The sequence below is a fragment of the Limanda limanda genome, chromosome 22 (assembly GCF_963576545.1).
Source record: "Limanda limanda chromosome 22, fLimLim1.1, whole genome shotgun sequence".
In the NCBI taxonomy this organism is placed as follows: Eukaryota; Metazoa; Chordata; class Actinopteri; order Pleuronectiformes; family Pleuronectidae; genus Limanda; species Limanda limanda.
Window position 1 is genome coordinate 10,627,263 of NC_083657.1, and position 19,761 is coordinate 10,647,023.

At 41.8% G+C, this 19,761-nt stretch overlaps 1 protein-coding gene across 1 annotated transcript; it reads right to left on the bottom strand.

Annotated features, from left to right (window-relative positions):
- Window positions 1-1,752: 1,752 nt before the first annotated feature.
- LOC133028791 (zinc finger protein Xfin-like) lies at window positions 1,753-17,798 on the bottom strand. The gene is made up of 9 exons (XM_061095826.1): window positions 17,492-17,798; window positions 14,222-15,056; window positions 13,383-13,395; window positions 12,892-12,980; window positions 12,760-12,793; window positions 11,629-11,688; window positions 9,835-9,885; window positions 6,927-7,203; window positions 1,753-3,709 (listed from the first exon to the last, which is right to left on the bottom strand). The coding sequence occupies exons 1-9, from the start codon at window positions 17,796-17,798 to the stop codon at window positions 2,946-2,948; spliced, it is 2,430 nt and encodes an 809-aa protein (XP_060951809.1). The 3' UTR covers window positions 1,753-2,945.
- Between the last annotated feature and the right edge of the window lie 1,963 nt (window positions 17,799-19,761).

Here is a 19,761-nt window from a genome sequence, read left to right on the forward strand (position 1 = left end):
TCCAAGGATTCTTGTCCTGGGCAGTAAAAAACACAAAAAAACAGAAACCTCGCGCTTACCAGTGGCTTTTACGTAGGGAACAGGAAACTGGAAAATCCCAGTTTTCAATATACAAAACGCAGATTCCTGTATTTACTCCCTAGGCCCTTGCCCTTGGCCATAAAAGGCCCCTTAATCCCCTGGTACACCTTCTCTTGTTATTGCACCATAAACAGAAATATTACAAATACCACTTTTCCTACATTTCGGCAATAAAGTAATTTATCTTATGCCTCCATGAAGTGAACTCTAATGGATGATTCTACACTCCCTTGCTCTGGAGCCAAATGTGACTCAGTGGTTGACAGTGAGGACTGAGTGTCCTAAATCTGTTATTCCTTATTCTGTTATGTACAGTTTTATATATCAAATTTCATATTTTTCATAATGATTGTTTTTATGGTTGATCAGTGTTGTTTTCATTTGTGGAAGAATGAATGAATGACTAAATGAATGAATGAATGAACGAACAAATGGTCATGGGTATAAGTACAATTACTGCCTATTGATACAAGGAAGGAGTTTTATTTGTCACATACATATAAATACTAACGTAAAGCATGTAGTGTTTGGTGTTAAGCTTTTTCTGTTTGAGTGTGAAGAAAGAAAGATGAAGAAATATTTTTCATAAATAGCAAGAGGGAGTATAACGTGAAGTGTGTGTACAGTCCATGTGCAAGTGTGAAAAAAAGTGTAATTGCAGTTTATATAGTCATTGTGTGTGTTCAGGATACGGAATGCTTGAGGAAGGAAGCTCCTCCTCAGTCTCTCTGTTCTGGTCTTGTAGCAGCAGAGACGTTTGCCTGACCTCAGTGTTTTGAAAAGTCCATGGTCATGTCAGGACACTTTCCACAGCTGATGGGTGCTGATACTTTGAACTTCCTCAGCTGATGTAGGAAGTACACTCTTTGCCTTGATTTCTTCAGTGTGTGCTGGGTGTTCACAGTCCATGTTCGATCGTCAGTAAGTGTATTCCCAGGTATTTCAAACTTGATCTAAATGCCTTAACATAAACATAACATTATCGTATATTTGCCTCATTGTTCTTCTTGGACGCGGCTATGTATACGGGTCAATGACGTATAAGGATTTTCAACAGGCCAATTTTAAAATACAAAAAATAATAAAATCTATTATAATTGTTCAGACGTTAGGAATGTTGTGTACACATAAAATCATATAAGAATTTCAAATGAAGTGATTTTAGTGTTTTTTCACCTAGATGAATTGGCCGTGGCCTTAAAAAATATAATTTGGTGCGACCATGATTTCTTAAAATTAATTAATTTCCTTAATATGCTTAACATTTTTTTACAATTTTTCAATACTTTAAAGTCATTAGAAACAAAGTAATGCATTTCTTTTAAGTTTTTGTAAATAATTATCTCATATTTTTGTTCTAAAATGTCACAGTCCCCTTCTTATAGTTAACAGACTTATTTTTCCTGTAAAGCGCATAAAACTGACAATGTAAAAAAATTCCATTCATTTTAGCATATTGTATCAGTGATTAATCTTTCAGCCACAGAAATTCAATATTCCACTTAGAATTAATTACAGGTCTTGCTATTATTGGTCTCACCACATGAGTGGTCGCTCCAAATGATATGAAAACCTCCTATTGTTTAAAGAGACCAATTAACAATAAATTCCATTAAAAAAATGTATTAAAACCCGATTTTATATAAATTTGATAGAACTTTTATGAACACAAACATTATATATACATTTTTCTTTAACAAAAACTCACAAACATTTAAGTGCAACACACATTGCTGTGAACAAACATTTCATTTAACTTGACCTGTAAATGTGATGCACTTGGTTTAAATTGCAGGCATTTCTTTAACCCCAGACCTTTTTGAACTTTGCCCAATCTTGGATGCCCAACCTAGAGCAGTGTGAGGTTGCTGGCTCAGGTTCTGAAATAACAGCTTGGACATTTTGCTTATCATAGAAAATTACATCTGGAGTTTGTGGCCAGATAAATAAGTTATTTTCACCATACTGACACATGGAGCTAACCTGAAATAACAGCTTGGACATTTTGCTTATCATAGAAAATTACATCTGGAGTTTGTGGCCAGATAAATAAGTTATTTTCACCAGACTGACACATGGAGCTAACCTGGACTTCCTCTCCCACAACTTCAAGGACCTGGCCTACATATGGAAGCTCATCATAGGTTACAATCACATTGCGTTTTCTCATTTCTGCCATCTGTTTCCTCAGATGTAAGACCTGCTTTTTCATTTTACAATTGTCTTTCTGCAGTCTTTTTGCCATACGTCTCTGCTGAAGATGTCTTCCTTCGCTTTCTCTCTGGTGTTGAGGACACTGGTGGATTAAATTCATCATTTAGGGGTATGGGGTCTACCACAGCTTGACCTGCATTTTCTGGATGCTCTTGTACTACATCCACATCAACCAGTTCTAGTGGAATTTTCTCCATTGATGGCGGCGTAAGGTCTAGCAAAGCGTTTCCCATATTTGTCCTTTCCCTGTACGCACTGGATGAAGCCCTCCATTTCTCTCTCTGTTTCTTTTTCTCGCTCTATGTCAGCTCACTTGACTTGGCATATGGAATATTTCCCTGCCGTTTTCTCCTCTGGTAGCTGAAATCATCATGCCATAAATCATAAAGTTGTTTTGGACTAATGATAGATGACAGCAGATGAACATTTTAAGGAAAGAATGAAAAAAAACATTGAATCTAACCATGGTGAGCCGCCATCTTGCCTCATTGGTGTAGAACAATCACGTGTCGAACCGTGCCACCACTTGCGACCAAAATCCTATTACGCTCTGAAGAAGCTAGTTATATATATAACATAGACGCATCGACAATCAACAGGAATTTCAGCGACAAACTTTGTTTTGGTAGCTTAGCAAAACTCGTTCTTTTTTATGAGCTAAAGATTGTGTAGATGCCGCACTGTGGAGCAAGAACTATAACAGGGTTCACCTTAGGGGCTATATGACTCCACTTATGACGAGTTAATAAGACTTTTCGTCTAAATGTCTCACCACACTGGGCGCAACTAAAGGGTTTCTTTTCTGAATGAATTCTCATATGATTAATTAAATGACCACTTTGGAAATATCTTTTATCACACTGAGTGCAACAAAATGGTTTCTCTCCTGTATGAGTTCTAATATGTACAGTAAGATCGCTCTTATAACTATATATTTTACCACACTCAGAGCAACTAAAGGGTTTCTTATCAGTTTTACATCTCATATCACTTAGAGGCTGTTTGTTATTTCTTATACTTAAGCCAGGCCCAGGTTCCCTGGTCGGAATCCAAACATCATCCCTGACTTCAGTCTTGTCCTCAGGACCTGGTTGTAAATGTCCATCAGGACCTGAGCTCCTGGCTGGTTCTGGGCCTCCACAGTCTGCTCTGTTCTCCTCAGTCTGACTCTGATGAAGCTGTGTCCACTGAGGTTTCTCTTCGTCTTCTTCACTCTTCACAGCGACAGGAGTCAATGTGAACTTCATATCAGCCTGGTCCAGTTGTTGAAGCTGCACTCCCTTCTGATTGGTCCACAGTATATCCACTTCCTCTTTAATGTGGGGGGGCTCTGGGTCCTCCTGGTCCACAAGTGGGCTCCACTGCTGCTGCTCAGAGGGAACCTCTTCTTTAATCACCACCACTTGCAAGATATCTGCAGGGAGAGTAGAGAGGTATGATGTATTGGGTCTCAAGCAGTGTCACAATACTTTTCCCATTCTGATAATTTATCGATTTTTTTCTGAAATAAGAGAGTTGAGAGTTGCACCAGGCTTCTGTAGTTTGATAGAATGATATGTAGTTTGTGAGGCTACAGTAGTGTGCATGTCAATCCTGGGTTTTAAATGCCAGAATTACAATGTAATTTATGTTCCTTATTTCATGCAGAAAAATTGAAAATATTTCATGTCCGCGACAACTTTCACTTCTTTTAAATCAAGTCTTTTCTGTTGGTCGCTGCCTTTTCTTGAGTCACATCCGAGGCTTTGCATTCAGATATTGACTGACTTTCATTCTCCTATTTTATCTCATGCTACTTTTTATATTTTCTATTCTTTGAACTGTAATGAGGATTTTTAATTGGACCTGTTTATATTTGGGTATTCTACAGTTTGTCTTAGGTTCATACACATTTTGACCAATTGATTTCCATGACTTTAAACCAAATTTCCATGACCAAACATTTTGTGAAATCTCGGTACATAAAAAAGGGAAATTTTTTGTATTTAAGCTAACAATGAGAACTGCATAGTATGAAGTATACCTTACTGCAGTGTTGTGCATGAACAAGTTCAAAACGACGCATTCATTCAAATGAGGACGAAGAACTGAACACAACTTAATGACAAATAATGAATTTTAACGGTGAACACGTTCATATTATCTGAGGTCTAGCTAAAACGTTATGGAATGTTTTCCTTCTCCTGAGGAGAGACGCTGTCTAAATCAAATGCTTGCACCATGTCGCTGCTGTGCCAGTAATATTTTTCGCGTTGTAGCCTAGTGATTCTCAAACTGTGTGGCGCGCTCCACCGAGCATAACAGATGGGGCACGCGACCGGGAGGGGGAAATTCGAGGCGGATCAAATATTATGGCCGAACTGATGTTTTGACATCCGCATCTCTTTAACGGCGGAGCAGTAAACAAATCGCTATTTGGCCGTAGCCCGTGGGCAGCAACCCGCAGCTCTGGAGCCGCATGTGAATCTTCAGCCCCTCTGCCATGGCTCCCTTTACAGTGTTGTGCATGTCGCGCATATTTTTCGCTATCAGTGAACTTTACGAATAAGTTTCATATTTTGAACTTGAAAGTTAGGGAACATCATCGTATCAGGCCAGCATTAAATACCAGAAAAAAATAAATGAATGAATAAATACAGAAAAAAATAAAAAAGGAAAAACATAAATTAATACAGAAATAAATAAATAAATAGGTTAATAACAACAGAAATGTCTAAATAAATGTCTTAAATATATTTGCACATTTATTTATTCCCTGATTTATATTTTTCACGTTTTCAATCACCTTATGCTAATGAGAAAGGCGGGCCTAACATGCAGGATTGGTCACAGGAGTGTAATTACCCAGCCTTTCAATGCTGACTGGTGTCCAGTAGCTGTTTGCAGTGTTGAGCCAGTTCACACTTAAAATGAACTAGTTCCTACCTCATTTACATATGAGACAATTAAATGTGGAATTAAATAAATGTTGAAATACATAAAAGTTGCGATAAATGAATAAATGTATTAAACTTATTCCCACATTTATTTCAACTTTTATTTTTTTCAACACATTTATATTTCAACATTTACTTGTCCATATGTAAATGAGGTAGGCGGTCCCAAACTCAGTCTCAAGCAGGATTGGTCAACTGAGCTATACACACACGTACACACAGGCACCTGGGCTCCGCACCCCTCAGTGCCACACACTCACACAGAGACAGAAACTGAGACTTGAGCTCGTCACCGCAATGAAGCCGCTCAGGGACTTTGTAAAACAGTGAAAACACAGAGTTTCTCTGGTCACATCTGCTCAGAGATCAGCTGCTTCATGGGCAGAGCAGAAGCTGCAGGCTTGTTTTTTTCCGAGCAGGAGTTTCTGCTTCCTCCTCCTCTCTGCTCTCTCCTTGTGCTCAGGAGAACACAAGACGTGACGCTCACAGTCAGGATTACTGACGCCTTAATCATCCCAATAAAAAATAACCTGAACTAACCCTCTGAACTTGAACTAGTTCATTTTAAGTGTGAACTGGCTCAACACTGCAAACAGCTACTGGACACCAGTCAGCATTGAAAGGCTGGATCATTATACTCCTGTGACCAATCCTGCATGAGACTGCGGTTAGGCCCGCCTTTCTCATTAGCATAAGGTGATTGAAAACGTGAAAAATATAAATCAGGGAATAAATAAATGTGCAAATATATTTAAGACATTTATTTAGACATTTCTGTTGTTATTAACGTATTTATTTACACATTTTTGTATTAATTTATGTTTTTCCTTTTTTATTTTTTTCTGTATTTATTCATTAATTTATTTTTTTATTTATTTATACTTAAGTCATGTATGGTCCTCCATAAGCAGGCACACACACAGAGATAATGGTAGGGTAGTGATGGATAAAGTTTTCTTTACAAAACAAGTTAAGTCTTTCATTCTCACTTTCCACCTTAAAACTATGAAATTAACTGAACTTTGAACTAGTTCATGAGAGGGGTGAACTTGCACAATACTGCTTAAATGACACAAATTAACGAGACAATAGTTTGATTAAGATTTATGTCTGTTGTAACCCATGGCATGTACTTTTCCATTTGTAGCCAAGCCTGGTTAGATCTAAACTTCCCTGGCATAGTGCATTATCCCGCCTGCTTCCCCACCGAACTTTTCAATCAGTATGAAAGCGTATGCCTGCTTATATTTTGAGTGCATTTCTTTTAAAAGCATATGAATTATTTAAAATTCGGCATAAATGAACGACATGAAAATATGAATATAACAAATTTCCATGACATCTCCAAAACTTTTGGGACTTTATTTTTTTTCAAACACTTTTCCAGGCCTGAAAATAAACATTTTACAATTACACGACTTTTCCAGGGTTTTCATGGGAAAACCTGGAAAAACCTGTGATAGCTAAGCTCCACTACCACAGAGCAGTTTAACTCCAGTAGATTAGCTACCACAGAGCAGTTTAACTCCACTAGTTTAGCTACCACAGAGCAGTTTAACTCCACTAGATTAGCTACCACAGAGCAGTTTAACTCCTCTAGCTGTGCTAGCACACAGCAGCTTAAATCCACTAGCTTAGCTACCACACAGCAGTTTAGCTCAGCTAGCTTTCCGGCTCCAGTGAGCAGGGACTGACCTGCTCTGTGCAGCCGGACTTCGGGCTGCATCACGGCATCGAGCAGCCTCCTCTGGCGGCAGATCTCCAGCTCGGACTGCTCCACTCGGTCCTCGTACTCGGCCACGGTTTCCTCAAGCACTGCGAGGATCTCCTCAGCCGCCGCCATTAGCCGCTCGGTGAGCATCGCTCTCAGCTCCGGGACTTCAGCCTTTCCTCCTTCTTTCTCCACCTGCAGCAGGAAGTCTTCAGCGGCAGCGCTGATCCGCTCATGTACCGACACCCGCAGCAGCTGCACGGCGGACATGTTGCTCCTTTAAGAGCACATCGAGGCTCGGAGCGAGCAAAGAGAACCAGCGACAAGTAAACAAACACACCGAGTTGAGAGCCAACAGTGACCCCTGCTGGCCTGAAGGACGACGAGGTAACTAAAGTACTAATCCTGCAATGTAGAAATAGTCTATCAGAAGTACATGTTAAACAATTACTAAATTATAGGCAACAAATTCCTAACCCTGAATTAAAAGTAATATATATATATATCCACAGATGCAGGATGAATCTATGCGATGTCTTCTGCTTCTTTGGATTTTTCAATGTGCTGTTGTAGAAATTCAAGCCGCTTAAATTAGCCTCAAAACACTGCTTTATGATCTGCTTATCCTATCATAGTTTGTCAACTGTTGTCATTTCAAAGACTGAAATGTTGTTATGCTAATTCACATGCTCTTGCAAAAAAATAGTAAGTAAGGAGGGACTTGTGGCTTTTTGTAATCCAATCAAAATCAGTTTATTTTTACACGAGGGTCTGAAGTAAGTCTCATGCATGTACATTGTCAAAGTTACTGGAGAGAAAAAAAACGAAGATAAGAAGTTAAGTTCTATTTTAAAATCCTAAATTACATTACATGTCAGCGGACGCTTAATCAAGAGCAACTTACATTTAGTGGATTCAACATCTATGGAGGGGCCATTTAGGAGAATCCATCTCCTTGTAAAATTATTTTTTGGGGCTTTGACTATCCAGAATGACTTGAAGGGGGTCAGTCGGTACCCTCAATGTATGAAAACAGTCACTTCGCAGACTTTTTCTCTCAGTCAATTCTAAGAAATATTTTATTGAAACGTGGTGTTTCGTACTTCCTCTCCGTATGATGTCATCAAGAATTCACACTCTTTTCTCGGCCCTGAAGGCTCTAGATCCCATGGTTGTCAAACGGGCAGGTGGTACAGTGAGGTGGAGAGAAGATGATCGGAGAACTGACTTCCGACCGTCTATCAAGGCTCATTTTAGTCACGTGGACAGGTCCTGGAAGATACTTATGGCGTCCTTGCACTTTAGGAACCGATAAACAGAACAGAAATAAATCCCAAAATTGAACGGGTACACTGTCCATGGCATTTTGGATTCAGATCTAATTTGGAAATGAGTTTGGGTTCCCAGCCTTAGGTAGGTCATTGTTAAAACCACGTACGTACAGTAACCTTATTTCAATTACGTTCAGTCACTGCATATGAAGACTCCTCGTATGATGAGTTAATGGGCCCCTTTGGCTAAATGTCTGACCACACTCGGTGCAACTAAAGCAATGACAATGTTTTAACCGCGGAGCAGTAAACAACTCGTTAGCGTGACGCAGCCGGTCAGGGACAAACAAGAGACAGTGTTCAAAAACCAAGTTGAAAAGAAAGTAAGATGAAGCCTATCTTGCTCTTCGTTTCACAGTCAATTCGCTAGGACATGAGGATGGGCTTTATCATCTTTGTAACAAAGTGATTATAATTGTGTAGTAATGCAGAGAAAGGCCTACCTGCACTAATCCCCTAGGGGGAGGTAACGTTGGGGTGAAGGTATAAGACACGGGGTTAGAGGGACAATACGAGAGAAGAAGTGAGGCCGTTGCTATGCTACCCTGTCAGTGTGGAGTGCTTAATAAACAAACGTAAACAAAGCATCGTGTGGTCGTCAGGATATTACAATTGGCGACGAGGATCAAAGCAAGAATTCAAACGGGACGAAAAGAAAACTGCAAGTGGGGCAGACTGGTCGGGGGAGTCAGACGAGGAGGACAAAACCTCCGAACTACTAAAAAAGGAAGCTGCAAGAGTGTCGGACTTGTCGGGTGATTCAGACTAGGACTACAAACCACCAAAACGAACGAGGATGTCGGTGATCGGAACGGTAACTGCTTTCGATGTTGCGTCTCAGTCGTGGGAGGAGTATGCGGAGATGTTGGAGATGTTCTTCGAAGCTAACGATATTGACGCTGCAGAGAGAAAGAGAGCTGTGTTGCTAAGTGGAGTGGGTGCAGCCACTTTTAGTTTATTGCGAAGTTTAGTGAGCCCACAGGCACCCAAGGAGAAAACATATGATCAGCTCACGGCTATTCTGAAGGCTCATTACGACCCGACACCGAGTGAAATCGTGCAAAGATTTAAGTTTAACTCACGCATACGGAAGAGCAGTGAGTCTATAGCGGAATATGTGGCGGCATTGAGAAGATTGGCCCAACATTGTGTCTACGAAGATTCACTGCCACAAATGCTGAGAGACAGATTGGTGTGCGGAGTGAACGACGACAGAATGCAACGGAGACTATTGTCTGAAGTGGGCTTGACGTTTGATAAGGCCCTGAAGTTGTGTTTGGCTATGGAATCAGCGTCAAAGGATGTGAAAGAGATGCAATGCCAGCTAACAGAGGACACGGCTCAAAATGAATGTGGGATGAAATCTCAGACAACTGTCCACAGGATGTTTTCAGACAATGCACAACGTAAATTCCCCAGTTGTTACCGCTGTAAAGGACAGCACACAGCGGATGAATGTAAATTTGCTACAGCGCTCTGTTTCAACTGTGGGAAGAGGGGACATATTAGCAAGGTCTGCAGATCTAAAGCAGCGGCGTCTAATGCATATAGAGGCATGTACAAGGGTCAGAGAGGCGAAGGCAGAGGCCTTAACAAAGAGCGCCGTACACATCTGTTAAGAGAAGGCGAAGGAGAGAGTGACACAGAGGAAAGTAGCACTCACACCATCTACAGTGTGTCACAAGAATTAGCCAAGGTGGCTCCCATCACGCGCCCGGTGTCAATAAATGGAAAAGAGGTTATGTTTGAAATAGACACTGGCTGTGGGGTGACCATAGTAAGCAAACAACAATATGTGCAGCTTAGGAAGAAAACAGCCATATCAGAAATGAAGCCGTGTTTGCTAAAATTGAAAACCTATACTGGAGAGAGGCTCAGAGTGCTAGGCAGGGTACAAGTGCTCGTGCAGAACGGAAACACAGAAAAAACATTGCCTGTGGTGATAGTCGAGGGTGATGGACCTAACCTACTGGGGCGAAGTTGGTTAAGGGAGCTGGGCCTGGCAGATCAGTTGGTAAACAAGGTGGATTCAGCACCTCCTTTTCAGCTGGAAGAGTTACTCCAGAGACATACAGAAGTGTTTAAGGAAGGGCTGGGACAACTGAAAAATTTCAAAGCAAAGATTAATGTAGACAGGGAGGCTCAGCCAAGATTCTGCAAACCACGGCCTGTGCCATATGCAGTAAAGCCGCTAGTAGAGAGAGAGCTACAGAGGCTGCAAGATGATAAAATCATAGAACCAGTGCAGTATGCAGAGTGGGCAGCGCCCATTGTCCCAGTCAGGAAGCCGGACGGGTCAATTCGAATATGTGGGGATTATAAACTCACAGTAAATCGAGCATCGCGGCTGGATCAGTATCCAATTCCTAGGGTGGAGGACCTGTTTGCACAGCTGAATGGGGGACAACACTTCACCAAATTAGACATGAGTCATGCCTATCAGCAAGTTGTCCTGGAGGAAGAATCTAGGAAGTATGTCACTGTCAACACACACAAAGGCCTGTTTACCTACACCCGTTTACCATTTGGGGTAGCGTCAAGTCCTGGGATTTTCCAAAGAACCATGGAGGGCATCCTGGGTGGCATCCCAAACGTGGCCATCTACTTAGATGACATTCTGATCTCAGGGCCCAATGAAAAAAAACACCTGGAACACCTAGAGGAAGTACTCTGTAGATTGGAGAACAGCGGCCTTAGGCTAAAAAGAAGCAAGTGTGAGTTCATGGGAAAAGAGGTGGCGTTTCTGGGACATAAAATAAATGCCAGTGGGTTGCGTCCGCTGACAGACAAGATGGAGGCTATCGCTGGAGCCCCTCAACCACAAAATGTCAGTGAGTTGAAAGCTTACCTGGGGTTGTTAAATTATTACCACAAATTCCTACCAAAACTCTCCACGCTGCTGGCCCCGCTACACACACTGTTAAAGAAAGAGGAAAAATGGTCATGGGGTTCAAGGCAGCAGAAGGCATTTGAGGAGTCAAAAGAGCGGCTGCAATCCTGTAGGGTGTTAGTGCATTATGATGGAAACAAACCTCTCCTCTTGGCGTGTGATGCCTCGCCCTATGGGGTGGGGGCAGTACTGTCCCATCGAATGGCTGATGGCTCGGACAGACCGATAGGTTTCGTGTCAAGGACCCTCAATCCCGCTGAAAAAAACTACTCCCAGCTAGACAAGGAGGGACTAGCCGTGGTGTTTGGAGTAAAGAAATTTCATAAATATCTGTACGGGAGACAATTCACTATTGTGACGGATCATAAGCCACTAATCTCACTATTCAGTGAAATGAGAGCAATACCGCAGATGGCATCACCCCGGATACAGAGATGGGCAGTCACACTGGCAGCGTATGAGTACACAATTGTCTACAAGGCAGGCCGAGACCACACGAATGCGGACGCTCTGAGCAGACTTCCACTGGAAGGGAAAGAGGAGAAAATGTCTGAGGGAGAAGAGAGAGTAATGCTGTTTGAAGATGTAGAAACACCTCCAGTTAATGCACAGCAGATAAAGCAATGGACTGACAAAGATCCGGTGTTGGCTAGAGTGCGAGAATACATCCTGCGAGGGTGGCCAAGGGAAGTGGAAAATAAGGCATTCACACCATATACCCGGCGTCAGGATGAGCTCAGCACACAAGAAGGATGTTTACTGTGGGGAGGACGAGTGGTTGTCCCTCCACCGGGAAGAAATGCTTTGTTGAGGCAGCTTCACCAAGGCCACCCAGGCATCACTAGGATGAAGGGGTTGGCACGCAGCTACATGTGGTGGCCGAACACATGGATGCTGAGGTGGAGGAGCAGGTGAAAGCCTGTGTGACCTGTCAGGAACATAGAAACAGTCCTCCAGTGGCCCCCTTACATCCGTGGGAAGTACCAGACAAGCCATGGGAAAGAATCCATGTTGATTATGCAGGTCCATGGAAAGGGAAAATGTTTCTGATTCTGGTGGATGCCTACTCAAAGTGGATTGAAGCGCATGCGGTGAGTAGGTCCACATCTGCTGTCACGATTGAGTGCCTGAGACAGAGTTTCAGTCAACACGGCATACCTGAGGTGATGGTGTCGGATAATGGTAGTTGTTTCACCAGTGAAGAGTTCCGAGAATTCATAGAAAAGAATGGCATACGTCACATCACTACGGCACCATATCACCCCTCTTCTAATGGCTTAGCGGAGAGGGCAGTGCAAACCTTTAAGTCACTAGTAGAGAAGAGCACAGGAGATTCAATAGAAACCAAAATTGCACGAGCACTGTTCAGCTACCGTATAACTCCTCAATCCACCACGGGGAAATCCCCAGCTGAGTTATTGTGCGGTAGGAAGTTGAGGTCAACGTTAGACTTAATACACCCAGACTTCCATGGCAGAGTGAGCGGGAAGCAGGAGAGACAAAAGTATTACCATGACAGGCATGCCAGAGCCAGGATGCTTGAGGAAGGAGACCTAGTCTTCACCCGTAACTACAGCTCAGGACCAACCTGGATACCTGGGGCCGTAACAGAAAAGACTGGTCCTGTATCCTGCAAAGTCACACTCGGGAACGGACAAGTGGTGAGACGACACATTGACCGAGTCCGCGGCAGAAGTTCCCCATCGCCAAGGAAACCTGAGGCCTTACCTGAGGCTTCCCTTGTGTAACCACCAATCGGACCTGAGACATCTTTCTGCGCTGATGATGACGGCCAGGCAGCAGAAACAGCTGATGAACTGACAGAGCCATTTCCGGCAGAGGAACAACCAGCAGTGAGAAGGTCTACGCGAGATAGAAAGCCTCCTGATTACTTCAAAGCAAGCTAAAAAAAAAAAAAAAAAAAAAAAGACTTTGAATGATTGGAATGGCTATGAGTAGTTTAGTAGTGAGTTCCACATCCACAGGACAAGAATGCGTCCTGGAATCTCACTGGGATGAGGTAGTCCACCCGAATCCCTAGCTTAAAGATGTTCTTGAGGATTGTATATAGGAAAAAAGAGATTTAGATATGTATAGTAAAAAAAAAAAAAAAAAATGAAAAAAAAAAAATGTGTTCATGTGTTTAATGAATTTGGGTGTTAGCTTTTACTAGTTTTTCTCTGAGGGGAGGGAATGTAGTAATGCAGAGAAAGGCCTACCTGCACTAATCCCCTAGGGGGAGGTAACGTTGGGGTGAAGGTATAAGACACGGGGTTAGAGGGACAATACCAGAGAAGAAGTGAGGCCATTGCTATGCTACCCTGTCAGTGTGGAGTGCTTAATAAACAAACGTAAACAAAGCATCGTGTGGTCGTGAGGATATTACAAATTGAATATATTTTTTCTCTATTATTGAAAAAGTACAGAGTGATGGAGGAATGTAGTGATAAATGTCACCAAAAGTACTTCAATTAAGTTGATTTTAAGCAGTTATGGCACTATTTTATGAAAAAAACGACAAATGTCACAGAAAGTTGTTTGAAAAAGGTTTTTTATTTGCACATCAGAAATTCCTGAAAGTAGTGTGGATTTAATGTTCATGTGTATGTTATGTAAATACACATGTTAAACTTGGACCATTTTGTCATTGTAACAGTCCCCCGGCTCATCCAAACACATCGCAAGTAGTTCCTAAATTATGTCACGGCTCTTTTTTGTTTCACCTCATCGTGGCGCCATAAAAACACTGTCAAACTAAAATGACAGTAAATGCAACATAATTATTCAATAAAAGTCAAATACAACCGTTAAAATACATTAAAACAAAAATAACCACATGAGACAAAGTTTGGCGAGTTAACGTTTTTAAGCGAGGGGAGTCGCTGCATGTGAAAAGACAACAAAGTACTGACTGAAATAACCCAACACGTAGTTTGACATAAAGATCAAAAAAAGCCCAACCCAAATAACAGAATAAAACAGTCTGCATAACCTGGCAGGTTAAGCAGAAAGTTGCAGTCATCATTTTGTTAGGGCAGGGGAGCGGGTGAGGCGTCACAGAAAAAGTCTGAGAACCACTGAATCAAAGGGCGTCTCTCCTGAATGACTTCTCATGTGTGTAGTTAAATGGCCACTTTGGCTAAATACTTTATCACATTGAGAGCAACTAAATGGTTTCTCTCCTGTATGAATTGTCATATGTACTTTAAGAGTGCTCTTATGACTAAATCTTTTACTACACTGAGAGCAACTAAATGGTTTTTCTCCTGTATGAGTTCTCCTATGTATAGTAAGAGTGCTCTTACGACTAAATCTTTTACCACACTGGGTGCAACAAAATGGTTTCTCTCCTGTATGAGTTCTACTATGTTCAGTAAGAGCACTCTTATGACAAAATCTTATAGCACACTCAGAGCAACTAAAGGGTTTCCTATCAGTTGTACATCTATCACTTAGAGGCTGTTTGTTCTTTCTTATATTTAAGCCAGGCCCAGGTTCACTGTTCGGAATCCAATCATCCTCACTGTCTTCAGTCTCAAAAGAGTCTTCAGTCTTGTCCTCCGGACCTGGTTGTAAATGTCCATCAGGACCCGAGCTCCTGGCTGGTTCTGGGCCTCCACAGTCTGCTCTGTTCTCCTCAGTCTGACTCTGATGAAGCTGTGTCAACTGAGGTTTCTCTTCTTCTTCTTCACTCTTCACAGCGACAGGAGTCAATGTGAACTTCCTATTAGCCTCCTCCAGTTGTTTAAGCTGCTCTCCCTTCTGATTGGTCCACGGTTCCTCCAGTTCCTCTTTAATGTGGGGGGGCTCTGGGTCCTCCTGGTCCACAAGTGGGCTCCACTGCTGCTGCTCCCAGGGAACCTCTTCTTTACTCACCACCAGCTCTAAGATGTCTGAAGGGAGAGTAGAGAGGTATGGTGTTTCATGGTCTCAAACAGTGTCACAATACCAACAATTTATTGACTCTTTAATATCTCTATAAGAGAGTGGCTCAATCTGAGACAGTGGCACCAGGCTTCTGTAGTTTGATAGAATGATATGTAGTTTGTGAGGCTACTGTAGTGTGCAAGTTCATCCTGGGTTTGAATTCCAATATTACAATTTATGTTCATTATTTCATGCTGAATAATAGATAATATTTGATGTCTGTTAAAACTTTTACTTCTTTTAAGTCAAGTCTTTTCTGTTTGTCGCTGCCTTTTATTAAGACACATCCAAGGCTTTGTATTCAGTCATTGACTGACTTTCATTCTCCTATTTTATCTCATGCTATTTCTTATTTTGTATTCTTTGAACTGTAATAAGGATTTTAAATTGGACCTAATGTTTATATTTTTGTCTTCTACACTTTGTCTTAATGCTTATAAAGTAGGGCTGGGCAAGTTAACTCGTTTCAATCGAGTTAACTCGAGTTAACTCGAGTTAACTCAAGTGATGAGTTAACTCGATTAATTATTTTATCTCGCATTCACTCAGGTTTGATTATTTATTGTTTTATTGTGAAAGTCAGGCTTTTATTTTGTGAAAGTCTGTTGCTGACTGCTGCAGAACAGGAAAAAAGAAAATAATGCTGCAGAACAGGAAAAAAGAAAATAATTGGCGGATAAACAATCGAGTTAACTCGATTAAAACGAGTTAACTTGCCCAGCCCTATTATAAAGACTTACTTAAAAATTCAGATCAGCTTCTAGAAGCAGTTAGTAACAAGCTGCTCTGCTCACATTAAATAGATTTTCTAGCCACAACTCACAAATGTTTCTACCGAGGAAAAGCAAGCTCCACTATCTTAGCTAGCACAGAGCATCTTAGCTCAACTAGCTTAGGTAGCACACAGCAGCTTAGCTCCACTAGCTTAGCTAGCACAGAGCAGCTTAGCTCCACTAGTGTTGGGATTTCAAACGTTTAACTTTAGTCTGAGCTGACAGAATTCTAACCAAATAAAGCTAGAGATAGTTTTAGCTAGATATTAGGCATTCAAACAAATGATTTTAATAATAACCTTTTCCTTCCTAGGGTTTAATCTACAAATTAAGAATGAATGTTTCACTTGTTCTCATTTCTCGTTCTGTATTAAAGCATAATTTCCTTAGCAGCATTCAACATTATATAGACTTCCAGGAGCTGTCTGATAAAGTTCTGGAGGTCGAACAGAGCGACTTTGTTGACTTCATTTTGGGACATTGTTTGGGTTCAGTTGTTGCAAATGTTTACACAGTCAAGTTTGTTTTGAGGAAGCAGAAACACAATAATATTTTCTCCAATTACAATGGCACTCACTCTTTGCAATAAAGGCGGGAGGGGAGGTAGGAGCAGTTTGAGTCAGGTATAATACCTTATACAAATCATTATTTTAAACCTTTCTCTTATCATATTTAATATTTGCTAGTAATGTGTGTGCGTCACAACGATGGTCAGTCTCACAGCTGTCTTGATAAGAGAGAGACGAGAGTGTTGTTATGGTTAAGTTGGAGCAGCCAAGATGGCTGGAGCATGACATTTTTTCTACTCAAGGCTACGTTAGGAGGCAACATCAGACTGTCAGGGAAGGGAGAGTTGCCTAGCAACTATCAGAGTAGTAGGACCGTCACTGAGAGCGGCTCCCTGTCACTTCCTGGATTCGGTGACAAGAGGCGTGGGACTGCGGCTGGACCAATAAGGGAGATCCGAAGTGATTTGCGGTGACACCCCTCCAATATTGTATAACCAATCACATCAAATCTACTGTTTTAATTATATCAAACCCCTGCTGTTCGGGGCCATTGTCAACTTCATTGACAATGGCCCCGCCCATTGACAATATGGGCGGCTGTGGCTGAGGGGTAGAGTGGTCGTCCTTCAACCTGAAGGTCGGCGGTTCGATCCCCAGTCTGAACCATCTGCATGCCGAAGTGTCCTTGGGCAAGATGCTGAACCCTCAATAGCCCCCCATAGAATAACAAAGTGCTGCAAGTAGATGCATTGATGAATGTGTGTGTGAATGGGTGAATGTGAAACTGTACTGTAAAGCGCTTTGAGTGGTCTTCATCAGACTAGAAAAGCGCTATATAAATACAAATCCATTTACCATTTACCATTCCTACTGCTAACTTAATTAGCATGGGCTGTGATAATTGTCCATAGCTTTGAATAACTCTTCATTGTATCTAAATAAAACACTTGATTGGACCAAAACCTTGGATCGGCTTCTCTCATATTTAAGGATAAACCAACACTCCTGACACTAGCTGAGCTAGCACAGAGCATCTCAGCTCCACTAGCTGAGCTAGCAAAGAGCAGCTTAGCTCCTCTAGCTCAGCTAGCTTTCCGGCTCCAGTGAGCAGGGACTGACCTGATCTGTCCAGCCGGACTTCGGGCTGCATCACGGCATCGAGCAGCCTCCTCTGGCGGCAGATCTCCAGCTCGGACTGCTCCACTCGGTCCTCGTACTCGGCCACGGTTTCCTCAAGCACCGCGAGGATCTCCTCAGCCGCCGCCGTTAGCCGCTCGGTGAGCATCGCTCTCAGCTCCGGGACTTGAGCCTTTCCTCCTCCTTCCTCCACCTGCAGCAGAAAGTCTTCAGCGGCAGCGCTGATCCGCTCATGTACCGACACCCGAAGCAGCTGCACGGCGGACATGTTGCTCCTTTCTGCGCTCATCGAGGCTCGGAGCGAGCAAACTAGAACCAGCGACAAGTAAACAAACACACCGAGTTGAGAGCCAACAGTGACCCCTGCTGGACGACGAGGAAACTAGAGTACTAAAACTGCACAGTAGAAATAGTACTAAAGTACTAAAGAATAAGCAAAAAATACCTAACCCTGAAGTTAAAGTACTATATATATATTTATCCACAGATGCAGGATGAATCCTTCTTCTGCTTCTTTTGATTATTCAAAGTGCTGTTGTGGAAATTGAAGCCGCTTAATTAGCCTCAAAACACTTCTTCATGATCTGCTTATCCTATCAGTGTTTGTTAACTGTTATAATTTAAAAGATTGAAATGTTGTAATGCTAATTCATATACTGTTGCCAAAAAAATAGTTGGTAAAGGGGGGACTTATGGCTTTTTGTAATCCAATCATAATCTGTTTATTTTTACACTAGGGTCTGAAGTAAGTCTGATGCATGTACATTGTCAAAGTTACTGGAGAGAAAAAAAACGAGGATAAGAAGTCAAGTTCTATTTTAAAATCCTAAATTCCATTACATGTCAACGGACGCTTTTATTAACAGGAACTTACATTTAGTGGATTCAACATCTATGGAGGGGCCATTTAGGAGAATCCATCTCCTTCTGGTTGGATGACGACCGCTGAACCACTATGCCACAACCGCCCCAAATTATTAATTTGTTTCCATATCTGACGTCAAAGCTATACACTGACAGAAGAAACATGTTTTTTTGAGTCTAAACAGCATTAAAGGGCCCATATTGTGTAAAATTATTTTTTAGGGCTTTGACTATCCATAATGACTTGAAGTGGGTCTGTAGGTTCCCTCTATGTATGAAAACAGTCACTCTACACACTTTTTCACTCAGTCCATTCTAAGAAATATGTTATTGAAACGTTGTGTTTCGTACTTCTTCTCCGGCTGATGTCATCATGGAATCGCACTCTTCTCTCAGCCCCACCCAGCCGGAACCAGTCCCGCCTCCAAACTATAGACTTTATATAAACTCCACACTCACCACCCCCGCTCCGAACCAAGCAAGACACCAACCAGATGTGTTGCTGAGTTAGCAGCTTGTTAGCTACCACAGGCTAACCACAACGAACAGCACTGAAGAAATACTGCAGGGATGCAATGAAGAGAATGTGTCTGTGCACCCTCCTCCTAAGAAATTAAAATTTTAAAATACAATATTCGGAATTTCTTATCATAATTATCAATGGTGGTTGACGTTGGAATGTCGTCCAACTTTCATCATAGTATGGAATAACTGGCAGCAATGGCTAAATTAAAGTTCACTAAGATGTGGTTTCAACATCCCTACTAGTTTACTTAGTTTAAATGCATTCTATTGCATTATATTCATCAAGCTATTTGTGCTCAGATTTCAAACATGATCTGGAAACTAGAGTAAAGCAAAAGTATGAAATCCAAGAGTGTAACATATGTGGGGGCCCTGTGATCTGCCAAATTAAATAAGGTTTTATTCATTAAACTTAGCTGCCAAGTATCGTTTGTGTATATGTTAGTAAACATCAGTGTTGGAGAAAAAGGTCTAAAACCATAGTTTACAAACCTACTGGCTAGTTATTTACAAGCTACAGATTTGATAATATAAACAAACCACTAATTTAATCATCAAGGGACTCAGTTAAGGAACGATTGCACGGAAACAGGCATTTTACACAAAAGGCTAAACGAAAGTGGTCAAGGCAGGAGGGGAAAGCGGTTATAGAGACTCCGATCACCCTTTCGAAGGAAGACACAAGTGAAAATAAGATTGTGAGAGGTGCATCGCTGCTTCCCCTCAAGCCCCAGCTGAGCATGACTGGGGAGAGGTAGAATTCTATGTTCACAATATAATTACCTCAGACCAGAGGCTGTAGTTGTGGATCAGGCTTAGAAAGGTAATGTCAATCCAGTGACACTCACTGTTCCTTCCAGTTG